This window comes from Nomascus leucogenys, chromosome 21, assembly GCF_006542625.1.
Source record: "Nomascus leucogenys isolate Asia chromosome 21, Asia_NLE_v1, whole genome shotgun sequence".
In the NCBI taxonomy this organism is placed as follows: Eukaryota; Metazoa; Chordata; class Mammalia; order Primates; family Hylobatidae; genus Nomascus; species Nomascus leucogenys.
The window spans coordinates 55,709,703-55,729,897 of record NC_044401.1 but is presented as its reverse complement, the minus strand read 5'-3'; the positions used below and the strand labels follow the sequence as shown (position 1 = coordinate 55,729,897).

The 20,195-nt window shown below is 45.4% G+C and overlaps 1 protein-coding gene across 2 annotated transcripts in view; it reads right to left on the bottom strand.

Moving 5' to 3' along the window:
* Positions 1-20,195, bottom strand: part of LHFPL4 (LHFPL tetraspan subfamily member 4) — a 57,309-nt gene that overhangs the window by 5,031 nt on the left and 32,083 nt on the right. For both annotated transcript variants that reach the window (XM_030801791.1, XM_030801792.1), the window contains exon 3: positions 2,773-3,009. In XM_030801791.1, the coding sequence (XP_030657651.1) occupies positions 2,773-3,009 (237 nt within the window). The remainder of the gene's footprint in view (positions 1-2,772; positions 3,010-20,195) is intronic.

The window sequence follows — 20,195 nt, the reverse complement described above, 5'->3', positions numbered from 1 at the left end:
ACTGCATCAGGTATTTAGAACCTGCCTCTGAGTACAGGTTAGCAGATCAGCATTCCAGGAGAGCTCCCAAAGCCGTGCAGGAAATCTCTGGCTTCACCAGGTTGAGACAGGCAGCATGACAGAGGGGAAGAGCTTGGATTTTGGACTTGGACCTGGGTTCAGATTCTGCCTTCACCACTTAAGTGACTTTGGGCAAGTTACTGGAGCTCTGGAGTTCTCTGAACCTGGTCTTTTTTCTTTATTGTATTTTAATGCTACTTGATATATATGAAAGTTTATATGCAATACACTAATTATAAAGCATACAATGTGCCAGGTAAGGTGGCTCACACCTGTAATCTCAGCACTTTGGGAGGCCAAGGCGGAAGGATTGCTTGAAGCCAGGAGTTCAAGACCAGCCTGGGCAACATGGGGAAACCTCGTCTCTACAAAAAATACAAAAATTAGTCAGGCGTGGTGGCGCATGCCTGTAGTCCCAGCCACTCAGGAGGCTGAGGCAGGAGAATTGCTTAAGCCCAGGAGTTTGAGGCTGCAGTGAGCTATGATTGCACCACTGCACTCCAGCCTGAGCAACAGAGGGAGACCCCCTCCCCCAATCTCTTTAAAAAAATACAATAATAAATACTGGTGAGCTCACCATTCAATAACTATAACTCAGCCGGGTGTGGTGGCTCATGCCTGTAACCCCAACACTTTGGGAGGCTAAGAATACAACAGTTAGGTGGGTGTGGTGGCAACATGCCTGTAATCCCAGGTACTCAAGAGCAAGAAGCTGAGCCATGAGGATCACTTGAACCCGGGAGCTGGAGGCTGCAGTGAGCCGAGACCATGCCACTGCACTCCAGCCTGGGCAACTGAGCAAGACTCTGTCTCAAGAAAAAAAAAAAAAAGGACTCTAACTCTACCCATAATTTGCATATACCTCCATGCTCCAGCTCATACACTTGACTTCCTCCCCTTCCATCATAACCACAGATGACCATCATCCTACCTTTCATATCTATTATTTCTTTGCTTTTTTAAAAAATATACTGCCACAGCTGGGCGTGGTGGCTCATGCCTGTAATCCCAGTACTTTGGGAGGCCGAGGTGGGCAGATCACGAGGTCAGAAGATCGAGACCATCCTGGCTAACACGGTGAAACCCCATCTCTACTAAAAATACAAAAAATTAGCCGGGCGTGGCGGTGGATGCCTGTAGTCCCAGCTACTCAGGAGGCTGAGGCAGGAGAATGGTGTGAACCCGGGAGGCGGAGCTTGCAGTGAGCGGAGATCGCGCCACTACACTCCAGCCTGGGCAACTGAGTGAGACTCCTTCTCAAAAAAAAAAAATATATATTGCCACAAATACATGTGTGTTTAAACAATACATTGCTTAGTTTTGCTTAGTTTCGAGCTCAGTAAATATATCACTCTGTCATCTTCTGGAACTTGTTTTTTTTTTTTTTTCCCCTCAATATTATATTGCTGAGATACATCCACTGTGGTACATATAACTGAAGTGTGACATTTTCATGGCTGTGAGCTGCTCTGTGATGTGAACATGTCACATGTATTTATCTGGCCTCCTGTCCATGGCCATTGGGCTGTTTATAGCTGTTTGCTACAGTGAAGCTGCGGCCACCAGCACCCTTGAACGCTTCTCATGGGTTTGCACCTGAGGTGGGTTTGCTGGGTCACAGGCAAATGATCAGATCTGAGGGAGAACATCAAATCATTTAAAAGGTGGTTGTACTGTCAAGCAGGTTTCTTTTTTTCTTTTCTTTTCTTCTTTTTTTTTTTTTTTTTTTGAGATAGCCTCTCACTCTGTAGTCCAGGCTGGAGCGCAGTGGCACAATCACAGCTCACTGCAGCCTCAACCTTCTCAGTCTCAGGTGATCCTCCCACCTCAGCCTCCTGAGTAGCTGAGACCACAGGCACTTGCCACCACATCCAGCTAGTTTTTGTGGTTTTTTTTTTTTTTTTGAGACGGAGTCTTGCTTTGTCGCCCAGGCTGGAGTGCAGTGGCACAATCTTGGCTCACTGCAAGCTCCGCCTCCCGGGTTCACGCCATTCTCCTGCCTCAGCCTCTCCGAGTAGCTGGGACTATAGGCGCCCGCCACCACGCCCGGCTAATTTTTTGTATTTTTTAGTAGAGACGGGGTTTCACCGTGGTCTCGATCTCCTGACCTCGTGATCCGCCCGCCTCAGCCTCCCAAAGTGCTGGGATTACAAGCGTGAGCCACCGCGCCCGGCCTTTTTTTTTTTTTTGAGACAGAGTCTCGCTGTCTCCCAGGCTGGAGTGCAGTGGCGCAATCTCGGCTCACTGCAAGCTTCGCCTCCTGGGTTCACGCCATCCTCCTGCCTCAGCCTCCCAAGTAGCTGGGACTACAGGTGCCCGCCACCATGCCCAGCTAATTTTTTTGTATTTTTAGTAGAAACAGGGTTTCACCGTGTTAGCCAGGATGGTCTGGATCTCCTGACCTCATGATCCACCCACCTCGGCCTCCCAAAGTGCTGGGATTACAGGCATGAGCGACCGTGCCCGGCCCAGATTTTGTATTTTTTTAGGGAGGGGATTTCACCATGTTGGCCAGGCTGCTCTTGAACTCCTGGGCTCAAGCGATCTACCTGCCTTGGCTTCCCAAAGTGCTGGGATTATAGGCGTGAGCTACCACGCCCAGCCAGGGTTTCCAATTCATGCAACCCTCTTACTCCTTTTATTTGAAATTATCCTGCCTCCCAGGAGCAGGCCTGGCTCCCGCCGCTGCCCCCCAGCCCACAGCACACTCGCCTTTGTTCTCCGGCTTGAGCTCCTCCTGCAGCAGGTCTGTTTGCCGGTTGCCCAGCACGAAGGCGAGGAAGGAGAGGATGAGGGCGTTGAGGATGCCGATGATGGCCAGGATGTATGCCCAGCGCACTGAACAGTCCCCCAGGGAGTACTTCCCCGTCTTGGCCCCACACATGTCCCGGATGGTCTCGGCGTCCCAGCCGTCAGGAAAGATCATGCAGCCCAGGACGAGGCACAGAGCTGAGGGGCAGAGCACCGGGCCCACCATCACGGTCAGGAAGGAAGAGAAAAGATCATTACTCCCTAGTGTCCGCAGTCTGGGCCCCACCCTATTGAGGGCACATCAACCCAACCACATGCTTGTTACCCACTTCCAGAGACGGAGAAAGAGAGGGCAGGGGCGGGAGAAAGAGACGGCAGGGGCAGGGAAAAGAGAGAGAGAAAGAGGTCTAGGATGGGTAGCAGAAACTTTCTGGAACCCGCAATGCCCTCTCCCTTCCCCATCAGATCAACTCCTCCTCCAGGAAGCATTCTGGGAATATGAGAACATAGCCACCCACAGCCACCTCCTTCAACTTCCTCTAGCATCGGGACCAACTTCCTCTCCCATCTCTCCCATCCTCATTATTATTATTATTTTATTTATTTATTTATTTTGAGACGGGGTCTCGCTCTGTTGCCCAGGGTGGAGTGCAATGGCATGATCTAGGCTCACTGTAACCTCCACCTCCCGGCTCAAGCAATTCTCCTGCCTCAGCCTCCTGAGTAGCTGAGACTACAGGTGCCTCCCACCACGTCCGGCTCATTTTTGTATTTTTAGTAGAGATGAGGTTTCACCAGCCAGGCTGGTCTCGAACTCCTGACCTCAAGTGATCTGCCCGCCTCGGCCTCCCAAAGTGTTGGGATTATAGGAGTGAGCCACCACACCTGCCCTCATTGTTATTTTTTAAATTCTTGTCCTTCACCCATCAAACGTTTATTGGGCATCATTTTCCTTTTATTCACGATGCTAGAATACACTTTCATTCATGCAGTTGAGCACTTTGCTAAGAGCACAGACTATGGAGTGCCAGTGATAGGATTTAGCCTAGTTCTTCCCCTAACTTGGCTGTATGACCTTGGGGGATGCCGCTGAACCTGAACAGGCCTGTTTCAATCAATACCATTGTACTTACCTCAAGGGCGATTAGGAGGATTAAATGAAGTAATGCGTGCAAAACACTTAGCACAGTGCCAGGCACTCAGGTAGCATTTATCCAGGGCCTACCATATGTCAGGCACTAGACCAGGCCTGGGGGGTGGGGAGACTTGGATTTTAGCTGCATGGAGCTTGCAATGTAGTGTGGAGAGAGGTACATAATAGCAAAGTGATTAAGAAGGCTGGGTCTCAAATCCTGGCTCAGCTATTTTCTAGATATGCCACACTGAGCAAGTTCCTTCATCTTTAAGCCTCAGTTTCCTCATCTGTACAATGGGGATAATGATGGTTTCCTCAAGTGGTTGTAAAGATTATGGAAGGCAGCAAAATGTAAAGTGCCTGGTACAGTAAGTTCTGGGTAAATCTTGGCTGTTATCAAAACCAGTCATAACACCAAAAGTAATAATTACACAAATAAGAAAGTAATTTGGAGAGTTGGTTTCAGGTTAGGAGGACAAAGGCAAAGAGGAAGAGAAGGAGCAGGCTCAGAAGGGCCTTGGCAATGGTTCCCTAGCTAGCATCCACCTGCTTTGGATTTAGCAACCCACCTGTCCCAATCCCGGCCCAGGTGGGCCCTTGGCCAGCACTTAGCCTAGTGGATGAGACCCAAGCCTGAGCTGATCAGCACATTGCGTTCCTCTGGTAACAGTGACTGGCTTGGAGAGTGGCACCTGCCATGTCACAAGGCAGTCAGAACCCCCAGATTCAGCAGGCCACTGTAGAGATGGGGTCTTCCCCTCCACCAGCTCTGCATCACCGGCTTGATGGGGCCCTCGTACTGCCAGTCCTGCCAACATTTGGGTTACTGTATCTGAGACCCAAAGGTTCCATAGGGCTCTGTTTGGAACCGTGGGGACCTTGAGCCTGCACCAGGCCCACAGCGTGCTTAGCCTGGGTTTTAGATGACAGCAATGCAAAGTGGGGGTGATGGTCAGCTCTGCCCACTGTCCACCTGGCCCATCTAGTCCCCAGGGTGGGAAGGGGCCCTTGGCTGTGCCAGCTCCCTCCCACATCTACAATGGAGGGAATGTTCCCAGGCCTCAGCCTCTTCTGGCTTCCAACGGAGTGGGCCCTCCTCCCCATCGTGGCACTGCCAGATTCCAGCCAGTCCTCCCCCTCTCCCCAACACGTGCTCCTCTTCCAGATGCAGGCTCCCCCCACAATTCTGTGGTCGAACAGACACTGCAGCAGGGCTCCTCCTCCCACCAATGCTCCTCCTCCAAGTCAATTATCCACTCCAGTGGAACTCGCCACCTAAGGGCTGGGAAAAGAGTTACAGCCAAAGGGAATGGCAAAAGCAAAGCCCTGCGGCGGGAACAAGCTGGATGAGTTAAAGAATTAGCAACTTTGAACAGGCCAGAGCTCAGGGGAAAACCAGGGCTGGACATGCAAATTTGGGAACTGTGGGCACTTCAGGTATTTAAATCCCAAGGACTGGACACGGTGGAAACTGAAGAGAAGGCTTAGGACTGAGCCCTGATGCTCCAGCATTAACAGGGCAGGAGAAGGAAGAGGGGCCTGCGGAGAAGGCCTGGCCATCATCTCTCCACATAGCGCTGCACTTTGCCAGACCCTCCAGGACCCTATCTGAAAGGAAAGGAGGGTCAAACGCCAAGGAAGGGAACGGGGCAGGGCGAGGAGTGATCTCAGCCCCAGTCCTTCCCCGCCCTCGGAGTTCCCAGGGCACTTTCCCAGGCGGGTGCGCTCCTGCCTCCCTATTCCCGGGCTCTAAATCTCCAGCAAGAGGCAGGAGTGGGAACGAGCCCAAGAAGGGGGCAAACCCACACCGTCCCTTCGCCACCTCTCTGGTCGTCCACTCCCAAGGTGCCAGAGGCGCGGGTCCTGCAGCAGTCGGTGGCTTCCGCCGGGAGCATCCCCGTCTCCATGGAAACCGCGCCTGCATCCCGGCGCTCCAAGCTGCTCAGCGCTGGCTCCTGCGGGCGGTCCTCCTCCCCTCCGCAACCTGAGCACTGAGGCCTCAGGGAGGTTTTCTTCCTTTTGCTTTCCGCCTGCACGTTCTTTCTGCCTCTGTCTCTCTCTCTCTCTTTCTGTGTCTCCATTCCTTTCTCTTCCCCGCCCTTTTCATCTTTCTTCGCACCCACCGCCCCCCGCCCCGGCTTGTCTACCTTGTGCTCAAGTCTCAGTCTGGACCCCCGCCCCTCCCGCTTTCCCCTTTATTTAGATCTCTCAGCATTTAATATTCATTCAACTTCCTCCTTCTCTCTATTTCTTTTCTCCCTTCTCTATATCTATTCCCTCACCTTATCCTCTCTTTTTGCCTCTCACCTCAAAGATCCCACAAATACATTCCTGCATGCCCACTATGTGCCAGGCACTGTGCAGTGTGCCGAGGAGAGCAGGCTGGGTGTCTGTCTTCAGGGCAGAGGCATGTGGGAAGGAATACAGCCAACAAGTCAACACGTAAATAGAAGAGTTACACATGTCAAGGTGTGCAATGGAAAAAGACTAGCAGCTGCCGCCCACAATAACAGGGGTACTCGGAGATGGCTGGGGCACTCACGCTGCAGGGTTTCAGATGGTGGCTGTGGGGCCACAGAGGCCACTCTGGGAATGGGAAATATCAGAAGTCAAACAAATGAAAAGCCAATTAGATGGGTTCCTTGCACCTAGGGGAAAGACAGAAAGGGACCAGTAGAGATAGCCTAGGCCAGGGAAGTGCCCAAGAGGGCCAACCATCAGGAGATGGAATGACTGCAGATAAGGTAGGGTTCAGTGTTCCCATTTGCTGGATGAAGAAACTGAGGCTGAGGCTTTTGGGTTCCAAGCTCAAGTCTCTTTTGGAACAATGAGCTGGCTGAAGAGCCAGCTGCTGCTAGGCACATACACGGGTACAGGATGGCACAAGGTTTCTCAGCCTCAATGCTTTTGACATTCAAGCTAGATGATTCTTCATGAGGGGCCAACCAATGCACTGTGGGATACTTAGCATCATCCCTGGCCTCTACCCGCCAGATGCCAGGGGCACACCAAACCCAGTCAATACTGATTAAAAAATATCAGTTGGGTATGGGTGGCTCATGCCTGTAGTCCCAGCACTTTGGGAGGCCGAGGTGGGAGGATCATTTGAGGCCAGGAGTTTAAGACCAGCCTGGGGCAACATGGTGAAAACCACAAGTACATGGTGGCATGCACTTGTAGTCCCAGCTCCTCAGGAGGCTGAGGTGGGAGGATCGCTTGAGCCAGAAAATCAAGGCTGCAGTGAGCCAAAATTGCACCATTGCACTACAGCCTAGGCATCAGAGCAAGACATGGTTTCAAAAAAAAAAAAACCCTAATGTAGGGGATTATCCCTGGCTGAAAACCACTGGTGTAGGGGCAGAGGCTCCAGGATGGGAGATCTCTATCCAGCTACCCCACAGTCCTACTGACTTTCTCTGCTCCAAGCAGCCAGGAGGTGTTATGACAAAATTAAGATGAACAATGTTAATATTTTTAATATTGTGATACTATTGCTAAAAATAGTGTTGAGTGGCCGGGCGCGATGGCTCATGCCTGTAATCCCAGCACTCTGAGAGGCCAAGGCAGGTGGATCACCTGAGGTCAGGAGTTGGAGACCAGCCTGGTCAACATGGTGAAACCCCATCTCTACTAAAAATACAAAAATTAGCTGGGCTTGGTGGCACATGCCTGTAATCCCAGCTACTCAGGAGGCTGAGGCAGGAGAATTGCTTGAACCCAGGAGACAGAGGTTGCAGTGAGCCAAGATTGCACCACTGCACTCCAGCCTGGGTGACAGAGCAAGACTCCATCTCAAACATAAATAAATAAGTAAATAAATAAATAAATAAATAGTGTTGAGTACTTAACTATGTGCCAGGGTGCTAAGTTTCTGACTTTCATTATCTCATTTAATCCTATTACTAATTTAAAAAATTCGGCCGGGCAGGGTGGTTCACACTTGTAATCCCAGGACTTTGGGAGGCCGAGGCAGTGGATCACAAGGTCAGGAGTTCGAGACCATCCTGGCTAACACGGTGAAAGCCCATCTCTACTAAAAATACAAAAAATTAGCCGCATGTGGTGGCGGGCGCCTGTAGTCCCAGCTACTCGGGAGGCTGAGGCAGGAGAATGGTGTGAACCCAGGAGATGGAGCTTGCAGTGAGCGGAGATCACGCCACTGCACTCCAGCCTGGGTGACAGAGCTAGACTCCATCTCAAAAAAAAAAAAAAAAAAAAAAAAAAAGCCATGAGGTGGGAAAAAATACCACCCTCATTATACGAATGAGGAAACTGAGGCTCAGAGGCACCAAGTGTCTTACCCAGTGTCACATAGCTTGTAAGTGAGGGAATCTGTATTCAAGCACAGATAGTTCCTTACTGCATGTTTTTCTTTGAATAAACTCACTTTTTAACTTAGATGCATTTACTTAAAAAGTAAATTTAAAAGAAAAGGAAACCAGGATCATTTGCCATAAATAGAAAAACACTATAAATATAGGTATAATGAAATCAAAACAATGTTCTTAGAATCTAGCCAGATACTTTTGCCTGCCGAGTGCTCTGAGCCTGAGGGCCGATTTCTCTTTGTTTAAAAGACCTATTAGTAAGTGTGAGAGGAGTTAAAGACGCATTAGCACCAAACTGAAACTTTCTCCTTAAAGTTATGGAAGAAATTGGAAATGGAACCATGTGCTCACCACTGGCTGCCCGATGCATCTTGCATGTGTCCGGTGTTTGGGAAACACACCCCACTTTGTCCTGCCTCCACAGGAGGCTTGGCTCCATCCTTTACATGGCGATTGTTTTTTTTGTTTGTTTCATTTTTTTTTTTTTTAGACGGCGTCTTGTTCTGTCGCCCAGGCTGGAGTGCAGTAGTGCAATCTCGGCTCACTGCAAGCTCTGCCTCCCAGGTTCACACCATTCTCCTGCCTCAGCCTCCGGAGTAGCTGGGACTACAGGTGCCCGCCACCATGCCTGGCTAATTATTTGTATTTTTAGTAGGGACGGGGTTTCACGTGTTAGCCAGGATGGTCTCGATCTGACCTCGTGATCTGCCCGCCTTGGCCTCCCAAAGTGCTGGGATTACAGGGGTGAGCCACCGTGCCCAGCCTACATGGCGATTTTAGGCAGTCAGTTTCCCCCTCTGGGCCTCAGTTTCTTCCCCTAGGAAATGAGGATCATGACATTTGCCCAACCCATTTCATAGAGCTTCTGTGAGAATCAAATGGGAGAGGAGAAGTGGCACGGCAATTTCGTAAGGGTGGAGTGTGAGCAGGTCATGGTGACTCTTGGCAGAGTGGGAAAATAATCCTGAACAAAGGACTTTTTCTAGACATTCAAAAAATGTTAACAATGGCTGCCTGGGAAGGAGGTAAGTTTATTTTTTTGCAATTTAACCATGACAGAGACAAATAGCTTGCCACAATATCTATTCATCCCTTCTCCCTTAGTATTTAGAACCCTCAATTTTTAGCTAAGACCTTGACTGTAGAGAATAAAGACTGCATTTTCCAACCTCTCTTGCAGTTAGATGTGACCATATGACTAAGCAAAATACACGTAGATGTGTTTTGTGGTGTTAAGGAAACAACTTTATATAAATAGATTTATAAGGATGCTACCGGGTACTCTTTGTCCCATTTTTCTTCATCCATCTCTCCATTCAGCTGCCTGGAATGCAGATGTGATGGTCAGGAATCTAGCAGGCATCTCTGACAATAAAGATAGGGGCTATACCCCAGGAGTGGTGAGCATAAAGCAGGAAGTTGCTAATGACTTCAGGGGCTAGCATACCAGCTCTGGACTGCCTCACTCTAGGACATTTGTTTTTTTTGTTTTTTGGGGTTTTTTTTGTTTTTTTTTTTTTTTTGGAGACGGAGTCCCGCTCAGTCTCCCAGGCTGGAGCGCAGTGGCCGCGATCTCGGCTCACTGCAAGCTCCGCCTCCTGGGTTCACGCCATTCTCCTGCCTCAGCCTCCCGATTAGCTGGGACTACAGGCGCCCACCACTACGTCCAGCTAATTTTTTTGTATTTTTAGTACAGACGGGGTTTCACCGTGTTAACCAGGATGGTCTCGATCTCTTGATCTCGTGATCTGCCTGTCTCGGCCTCTCAAAGTGTTGGGATTACAGGCATGAGCCACCGCGCCCGGCCTGGACATTTGTTTTATATAAGAGATAATAACCTTGGGTCATTTATTTTATTTTATTTTGTTTTTGCGACAAGGTCTTGCTCTGTCACCAAGGCTGGAGTGCAGTGGTGGGATCATGGCTCACTGCATCCTTGAACTCCTGGGCTCAGGAGCTTCTCCCACCTCAGCCTCCCAAGTAGCTGGGACCACAGGTATTTGCCACCATGCTCAGCTAATTAAAAATTATTTTGGTAAAGACAGGGTCTTGCTATGTTGCCCAGGGTGGTCTTGAACTCCTGGCCTCAAATGATCCTCCCACCTTGGCCTCCCAAATTGCTGGGATTATAGATGTAAATTATTGCACCCAGCCTTGGGTCATTAAACTGCAATTATTTTGGTTTTTCATTTCACATGCAGTCAAACCTAGTCCTAACTGGCATAATGTTGTATTCTTTTTGAATTTTGTATCATGCGTATTTATTGGGAAAAATCATTTAACTGTGTGTCATTGGGCAAGTCCCTTCACCTCTTGGTGATACCTACTTCTCAAGCCACAAGGTAGACTGAGTGGTCATCATCATCGACTGTAATGGTAGAACATCTCCACTGGTTTTGGGATGTAACGGTGGCACGTGCACTCTTGTAAATGTACTTACCCCTTGACTCAACTTTATCCTATGGCTATACCCTTGATTATACACAAAGGATGAATACAAGGGTGTTCACTGCACCACCATCTATAACAAGGGACCAAAAACATGTCTACCAAGAGGCATCTGGCTATATAACTTATGGTGGTATCTATGCCATGGCATAGTATTAATCCATTTGATTGAATGGGGTACAATTGTATATGTTGTCATGATCTTCTAAGATATATTAATAAATAAAAAGAAGGTCAGTAGCGGTGGCTCATGCCTGTAATCCCAGTACTTTGGGAGGCTGAGGTGGGAGGAGCACTTGAGCCCAGAAGTTCAAGACCAGCATAGCAAGACTCTTGTTTCCACAAAAAATTTAAAAATAAAGGCAGTCAAGGTACAGAATACTGTATATAGTATAATCCTATCAATTTTTAAATAGGCTTTTTTTAAGAGTAGTTTTAGGTTCACAGCAAAATTGAGTAAAATATTCAAAGATTTCCCATCCAGTCCCTGACCCTACACATGCACAGCCTCCCTCACTATTGACATCCCCCACCAGGGTGGCATATTTATTACAACAGATGAGCCAACATTGACACATTATCACCCAAAGATCATAGTTCACATTAAGTATTACTCCTGGTGCTGTACGTTCTATGAGTTTTGACAAATGTGTAATGACTTTTATGTACCATTGTAGTATATCATACAGGGTATTTTCACTGCCCTAAAAAATCCTCTGTGCGCTGCCTATTCATCCCTTCCTCCTCCCAACCCTGGGCAACCACGCTGATTGTTTCACTACCTCCATACTTTTGCCTTTTCCAGAATGTCACGTAATTGTAATCATACTGTATGTAGCCTTTTCAGACTGGGACTTAGTAATATGCATTTAAGGTTCCTCCATATCTCCTCATGGCTTCATAGTTCATTTCTTTTTAGTGCTCAATAATATTCTATATTCTGGATATGCCATGGTTTATTTATACATTCACCTACTGAAGAATATCTTGGTTGCTTCCAAATTTTGGCAATCATGAATAAAGCTGATGTAAATATCTATGTGGAGGTTTTTGTGTAGACATGAGTTTTTTACTCCTTAGGGTAAATACCAAGGTGTATGATTGCTGGGTCATATGGTAAGAGTAAATTTATTTTTATAAGAAACTGCCAACATGCCTTCCAAATGACTATAGCATTTTGCATTCCCACCAGCAAGGAATGAGAGTTCCTGCTGCTCCACATCCTACCAGCATTTGGTGTCAATGTTCTGGATGTTGGCCATTCTAATAAGTATGTAGTGCTAGCTCATTGTTGTTTGAAATTGTATTTCCCAGATGCATATGTTGTGGAACATCTTCTCATATGCTAACATGCCATCTGTATATCTTCCTTGGGGTGTCTGTTAAGGTCTTTTGCCCAATTTTTAATTAGGTTGTTTCTTTTCTTAGTTTTGAGTTTTAAGAGTTCTTTTTTAAATTTTTTTGAGATGGAGTCTCACTCTGTTGCCCAGGCTGGAGTTCAGGGGTGCGATCTCAGCTCACTGCAACCTCTGCCTTTCAGGTTCAAGCAATTCTCCTGCCTCAGCCTGCCAAGTAACTGGGACTATAGGCATGCTCTACCACACCTGGCTAATTTCTGTATTTTTAGTAGAGATGGGGTTTTACCATGTTGGCCAGGCTGGTCTCAAACTTGACCACAGGTGATCTGACCGCCTTGGCCTCCCAAAGTGCTGGGACTACAGGTGTGAGTCACCACACCCCACCTCAAGAGTTCTTTGTATATTTTAGGTAACAGTCCTTTATCAGATATGTCTTTTTTTTTTTTTTGAGAGAGAGTCTCCCTCTGTCACCCAGGCTGGAGTGGGACGATCTCGGCTCACTGCAACCTCTACCTCCTGGGTTCAAGCAATTTTCTGCCTCAGCCTCCCATGTAGCTGGGACTACAGGCACATGCCACCATGCCTGGCTAAATTTTGTATTTTTAGTAAAGACGGGGTTTTGCCATGTTGGCCAGGCTAGTCTCAAACTCCTGGCCTCAAGTGATCCACCCACTTCAGCCTCCCAAAGTGCAGGGACTGTAGGTGTGAACCACGGCACCTGGCCCAGATATGTCTTTTGCAAAGATTTTCTCCCAGTATGTGGCTTGTCTTTTCATTCACTCGACTGTGTCTCTGACAGCAGAACTTTTTAACTTTAATGAAGTCCAGCTTACCAACATTTTCTTTCACGAATTGGGCCTTCAGTGTTGTATCTAAAAAGTCATTGCCAAACCCAAGGCAATCTAGCTTTTTTTTCCTATATTATTTTCTATGAGTTTCATAGGCTTCACATTTATATCTGTGAAACATTTGGAAGACTGTAAGGTCTATGTCCATATTATTATTATTATTATTATTATTATTTTGCATGTGGATATTCAGTTGTTCCAGCACCATTTGTTAAAGAGACTATCTCTTCTCCATTGTGCTGCCTTTGAGCTTTTGTCGAAGATCAACTGACTGTATTTATGTGGGTCTGTTTCTGGGCTCTCCATTCTGTCCTATCAATCAATTTGCCCGTTCTTTCACCAGTATCACACTGTCTTTTTTTTTTTTTTCTCGAGACAGTGGAGTGTCACTCTGTTGCCCAGGTTAGAGTACAGTGGCGTGATCTAGGCTCACTGCAACCCCTACCTCCCAGGTTCAAGCAATTCTCCAGCCTCAGCCTCCTGAGTAGTTGAGACTACAGGCACACACCACCAAGCCTGGGTAATTTTTGTAATTTTAGTAGAGATGGGGTTTCACGATGTTGGCTGGGCTGGTCTGGAGCTCCTGACCTCAGGTGATCCACCCACCTCGGCCTCTCAAAGTGCTGGGATTACAGGCATGAGCCATTGCGTCCAGCCACACATTCTTTTTTTTTTTTTTTTTTTTTTTTTTGAAATGGGAGTCTTGCTCCCAGGCTGGAGTGCAGTAGCTCGATCTTGGCTTACTTCCACCTCCACCACCTGGGTTCAAGTGATTCTCCTGCCTCAGCCTCCCGAGTAGCTGGGATTAGGGGAGCCCGCCACCACACCGGGCTGACTTTTTATATTTTTAGTAGAGACAGGGTTTTTCCACATTGCCCAGGTTGGTCTTGAACTCCTGACCTCAGGTGATCCGCCTGCCTCACCCTCCCAAAGTTCTGGGATTACAGGCATGAGCCACCATGCCCAGCTCACACCCTCTTAATTACTATAGCTTTATAGTAAGTCTTAGTAAGTCTTGAAGTGGCAGTAGTATCAATCCTCTGATTTTGTTCTCCTTGAATATTGTATGGCTATTCTGGGTCCTTTGCCTCTCCATATAAACTTTAAAATCGGTTTGCTAATATGGGCAGAATAACTTGCCAGGATTGTGATTGAGATTGCATTGAATCTAAAGATCATGTTGGCAAGAACAAACATCTTGAAAATAATGAGTCTTCCTACCCATGAACATGGTATATATTTCCCTTTATTTTAGCTCTTCTTCTATTTCTTTCACTAGAGTTTGGTAATTTTTCTTATATAAATCTTGTACATATTTTATTAGATTTATACCTAAATATTTCATTTTGGGGGTGGTAATTAGAATAATATTGTGTTTTTCATTTCACTTTTTCCAGTCTGAGAAACAGACAGAGACCCTGTCTGTACAAAAAATGAAAAAATTTAGCCAGGTGTGGTGGCATGTTCCCAGCTACTCAGGGGGCTAAGGTGGGAAGATTGGTTGAGCCCAGGCCATAGTAAGCTATGATTGAGCCATTACACTCCAGACAGGGCGACAGAACTAGACTCTGTCTCAAAAAAGAAAAAAAAATCCACTTGTTCATTTCTGGTACATAGGAAAATGATTAACTTTGCTATATTGACCTTGTATTCTGCAATCTTGCTATAGGAGGTTGGGTTTTTTTTTTTTTTCTTTTGGTTGATTCTCTGGGATTTTCTACATAGATAATCATATCATCTACAAACAAAGATGGTTTTACTTCTTCCTTCCCAATCTGTATTCCTTTTATTTCCTTTTCTTTTCTTATTGTATTAAGGACTTCCAGCATTATTTCAAAAAGCAGTCGTGAGGGGACACCCTTGCCTTGTTCTTGATCTTAGTGGGAAAACATTTAGTTTCTTACCATTCAATATAATGTCTATTGCAGGTTTTTTTGTCAACTTGAGAAAGTTTCCCCCATTCCTAGTTCATTGAGAGTTTTTATTGTGAATAGGTGTTAAATTTCAACAAATGCTTTTTTTCTGTGATTACTGATAAAATCATGTGATTTTGCTTCCTTAGCTTGTTTATGTGATCTATTACATTAATTGTTTTTTAATGCTAAACCAGGTTGGCATACTTGGAATAAATCCCAATTGGTCACGGTGTACCATTCTTTTTATAGATTATTGATTTGACTTGCTAATATTTTGTTGATGATTTTGTATCTATGTTCATGAGAGATATTGGTCTATAGGTTATTTTTCCTTGTAATGTCTTTCTCTAGTTATAGTATTAGTGTAATGCTGGCCTCATAAAATGAGTTAGGAAGTTTTCTCTCTGTTCCTATTTTCTGAAAGATAATGTAGAGAATTCTTGTAATTTCTTCCTTTAATGTTTGGCAGAATTCACCAGTGAACCCATCAGGGCCTGGTGCTTTCTCTTTTGGAGGGTTATTGATTACTAATTCAATAGATATAGGTTTATTTATATTGCCTATTTCTTCTTGTGTGAGTTTTGGCAGATTATGTCTTTCTAGGAATTGGTCCATTTCATCTAGGTTGTCAAATTTGTGTTCACAGAGTTGTTTAAAAAAGCATTTCTTTATTATCCTTTTTATGTCCACAAGATCTGTAGTGATGTGTCTTTGTTCATTTCTTTTTTTTTTTTTTCCTTGAAACAGAGTCTCACTCTGTCGCCTAGGCTGGAGTACAATGGCGCACTGCAACCTCTGCCTCTCGGGTTCAAGTGATTCTCATACCTCAGCCTCCCAAGTAGCTGGGATTACAGGTGTTCACCACCACATTAGCTAATTTTTGTTTATTTATTTATTTATTTAGAGACAGAGTATCTCTCGCTGTTGCCCAAGCTGGAGTTCAGTGGCACGATGTCAGCTCACTACAACCTCTGCCTTTTGGGTTCAAGCAATTCTCATGTCTCAGCCTCCTGAGTAGCTGGGATTACAGGTGCATGCCACCATCTCGTCTAATTCTTTGTATTTTTAGTAGAGATGGGGCTTCTCCATGTTGCCCAGGCTGGTCTTGAACTCCTGACCTCAGGCAATCTGCCTGCCTCAGCCTCCCAAAGTGCTGCGATTACAGGCATGAGCCACCGTGCCCAACCTAATTTTTGTAATTTTACTAGAGATGGGGTTTCACCATATTGGCCAGGCTGGTCTCCAACTCCTGACCTTAGGTGATCCATCCGCCTCAGCCTCCCAAAGTACTGGAATTACAGGTATGAGCCACTGCACCTGGCCTCTTTATTCATTTCCGATATTAGCAATTTGAGTTTCTCTCTCTCTCTCTCTGTCATAGTTAACCTGGGTAGAGGACTATTGATCTTTTCAAAAAAATAACTTTGGTTTTGTCAATTTTCTTTATCGATTTCTTGTTTTCAATTCAACTGATGCTCTAACTTTTGTTTCTCTGCTTTCTCTCTCATTCTTTCTCTCTTTTTTTGAGACAGAATCTTACTTCATCAACAGGTTGTAGTGCAGTGGCACGATCATGGCTTACTGCAGCTTCAGACTCCCGGGCTCAAGCAATCCTTCCACCTCATCCTCCTGAGTAGCTAGGACTACAGGCATGTGCCACCATGCCTGGCTAATTTTTTTCTTTAGAGATGAGGTCTCCCTATGGTGCCCAGGTTGGTCTCAATTCCTGAGCTCAAGGAATCCTTCTGCCTCAGCCTAAGTATAAGCTGGCTAATTTTTTATTTCTTTGCAGAGAAGGGCTTCACTATATTGCCCAGGCTGGTCTTGAACTCCTGGGCTCAAGTGATCCTCCTACTTTGGCCTCCCAAAGTGCTGAGATTGTAGGTGTGAGTCACCATTCTGGTTGATTTTTATTATTTATTTTCTTCTGTTTACTTTGAATTTAATTTGCTCTTCTTTTTCTAGCTTCCTAATATGGAAGCTTAAATGACTGAGTTTAGATCTTCCTTCTTTTCTAATATATGCATTCTATGCTATAAATTTCCCTCTAAACACTGCTATCATGTCATCCCTCAAGTTTTTATAAGTTGTGTTTTCATTTTCATTTAATTCAAAATATTTGGCTGCATACTGGGGCTCACAATTGTAACCCTGGCACTTTGAGAGGCTGAGGCAGAAAGTTCACTTGAGCCTAGGAGTTTGACACAAGCCTGGGCAACATATTGTGACTCCATCACTAATTTAAATAAATAAATAAATAGAATATTTTAAGCTTTATCTTGAGGTTTTTTGTTGTTGTTGTTGTTTGTTTGTTTGTTTTGAAATGGAGTCTTGCTCTGTTACCCAGGCTGGAGTGCAGTGGTGCAATCTCGGCTCACTACAACCTCTGCTTCCCGAGTTCAAGGGATTCTCCTGTCTCAGCCTCCCGAATAGCTGAGATTACAGGCATGTGCCACCACGCCCAGCTAATTTTTGTATTTTTAGTAGAGATGGAGTTTCACCATGTTAGCCAGGCTTGTCTTGAACTCCTGATCCACCTGCTTCGGCCACTCAAAGTGCTGAAATTACAGGCGTGAGCCACCGTGCCCAGCCTCTATCGTGAGATTTTTTATTTGATCCATGTGTTATTGAGAAGTGTGTTGTTTAATCTCCAAGTATTTTGGTATTTTCCAGCTATCTTTCTGTTATTGATTTATATTTTAACTCCAATGTGTTCTGAAAGCAGACATTGTATAATTTCTGGTTCTTACATTTGTTAATGTGTGTTTTTTGGTCCAGAATGTGATCTGTCTTGGTGAATGTCCCATGTGAACTTGAGAAGAATGTGTATCCTGCTGCTGTCACATGAAGTAGTTTACAGATATCCATTATATGCATTTAATTAATGGTGGTGTTGAGTTCAGCTATGTCCTTACTGATTTTTCTGCCTGGATTTTTCCATTTCTGATAGACAGGTCTCGAAGTCTCCAACTACAAGAGTAGATGCATCTATTTCTCTTTGCACTTCTATCAGTTTGCCTCATGTATTTTGATGCTCTGTTGTTAGGCACATGCATGTTAAGGATCATTATGTCTTATTACTCGGTAATGACTCTCTTCATCCTTGATAACTTTCTTTGCCATGAAGTTTGCTTTGTCTTAAATTAATATAGCACTCTCATTTCCTTTTCCTTTTCTTATTCTTCTTTTTTTTTTTTTTTTTTGACAGTCTTGCTCTGTTGCCCAGGCTGGAGCACAGTGGTATGATCATAGCTCACTGCAGCCTTGACTTCTTGGGGTCAAGTGATCCTCCCACTTCAGCCTCCTGAGTAGCTGGAACTACTGGTGTACACCACTATGCTTGGCTAATTTTTTTTCTACTTTTTTTTTTTTTATTAGACGGAGTCTCACTCTGTTGCCCAGGCTGGAGTGCAATGGCGCGATCTCATCTCACTGCAAGCTCCGCCTCCAGGTTCACACCATTCTCCTGCCTCAGCCTCCCAAGTAGCTGGGACTACAGGTCCCCGCCACCATGCCTGGCTAGTTTTTTTGTATTTTTTTAGTAGAGACGGAGTTTCACCATGTTAGCCAGGATTGTCTCGATCTCCTGACTTTGTGATCCGCCTGCCTTGGCCTCCCAAAGTGCTGGGATTACAGGCATGAGCCACCACGCCCAGCCTCTACTTTTTTTTATTAGTATTAACATGGTATATCTTTCTCCATTCATTTTCTTTTAATCAATATATGTCTTTATATTTAAGTGAGTTTCTTAAAAGACAACATATAACTGAGTCTTTTTTTAAAATCTATTCTGATAACCTGTTATTTAATTGGTGGATTTAGACCATTATATTCAAAATGATTATTGAGATAGGTGGATTAACATCTACCATATTTGTTACTATTTTATATTTGTTGACCTATCTCTTTTTTATTTTCTATTTTCCTGTCTTTTGTGGTTTTAACTGAACATTTTAAATGATTCAATTTTTCTCTCCTTTCTTAGAATATCAGTTATACCTAAAAAAATTTTTAAGTATTTGCCCTAAAGTTTGCAATATACATTTCTAACTAATGCAAATCCATTTTCAAATAACACTATACCACTTCACAGGCAGTATAAGTACCTTATTATTATTATTATTTTTTTTTTTAGTAGAGACAGGGTTTCACCATGTTGGCCAGGATGATCTTGATCTCTTGACCTCGTGATCCGCCAGCCTCGGCCTCCCAAAGTGCTGGGATTACAGGCATGAGCCACTGCACCCAGCCAAGTACCTTATAATAACAGAATAATCCTATGTATGACTGTTGTCATTCATTCACTTTAAGCATAAATAAGCGTGTATGTGTGTGTGTGTGTATGTGTATAATTGAAAACACTGTTGCTCTAATTATTTTAAACAAACTGTTATCTGTTAGATCAATTATGCATAACAAAAATAAAAGATTTTGGCTGGGTGTGGTGGCTCATGCCTGTAATCCCAGCACTTTGGGAGGCCAAGGCGGGCAGATCACCTAAGGTCAGGAGTTCGAGACCAGGCTGGCCAACATGATGAAACCTTGTTTCTACTAAAAAACACAAAAATTAGCCAGGCATGGTGGTGCCCACCTGTAATCCCAGCTACTCAGGAGGCTGAGAGGCAGGATAACCATTTGAACCCACGAGGTGGAGGCTGCAGTGAGCTGAGATTGTGCCATTGCACTCCAGCCTGAGCAACAAGAGAGGAACTCTGTCTCAAAAAAAAAGAAAAAGGCCAGGCATGGTGGCTCACCCCTGTAATCCCAGCACTTTGGGAGGACAAGGTGGGCGGATCACCAGGTCAGGAGATTGAGACCATCCTGGCTAACACAGTGAAACCCCGTCTCTACTAAAAATACAAAAAATTAGCCAGGCGTGGTGGTGGGTGCATGTAGTCCCAGCCACTAGAGAGGCTGAGGCAGGAGAATGGTGTGAACCTGGGTGGCGGAGCTTGCAGGGAGCTGAGATCGTGCCACTGCACTCCAGCCTGGGCAACAGAGCATGACTCCGTCTCAAAAAAAAAAAAAAGAAAGAAAGAAAGAAAAAGAAAGAAAGAAGAAGGAAGGAAGGAAGGAAGGAAGGAAGGAAAGAGGAAGGAAGGAAGTAAGGAAGGAAGGAAGGAAGGAAGGAAGGAAGGAAGGAAGAAAAAGAAAGAAAGAAAGAAAGAAAGAAAGAAAGAAAGAAAGAAAGAAAGAAAGAAAGAAAGAGCGAGCCAGGCACGGTGGCTCATGCCTGTAATCCCAGCACTTTGGGAGGCCGAGGTGGGTGGATCACAAGGTCAGGACTCTCTACTAAAAATACAAAAATTAGCCGGGCATGGTGGGCATGGCTGTAGTCCCAGGAGAATCAC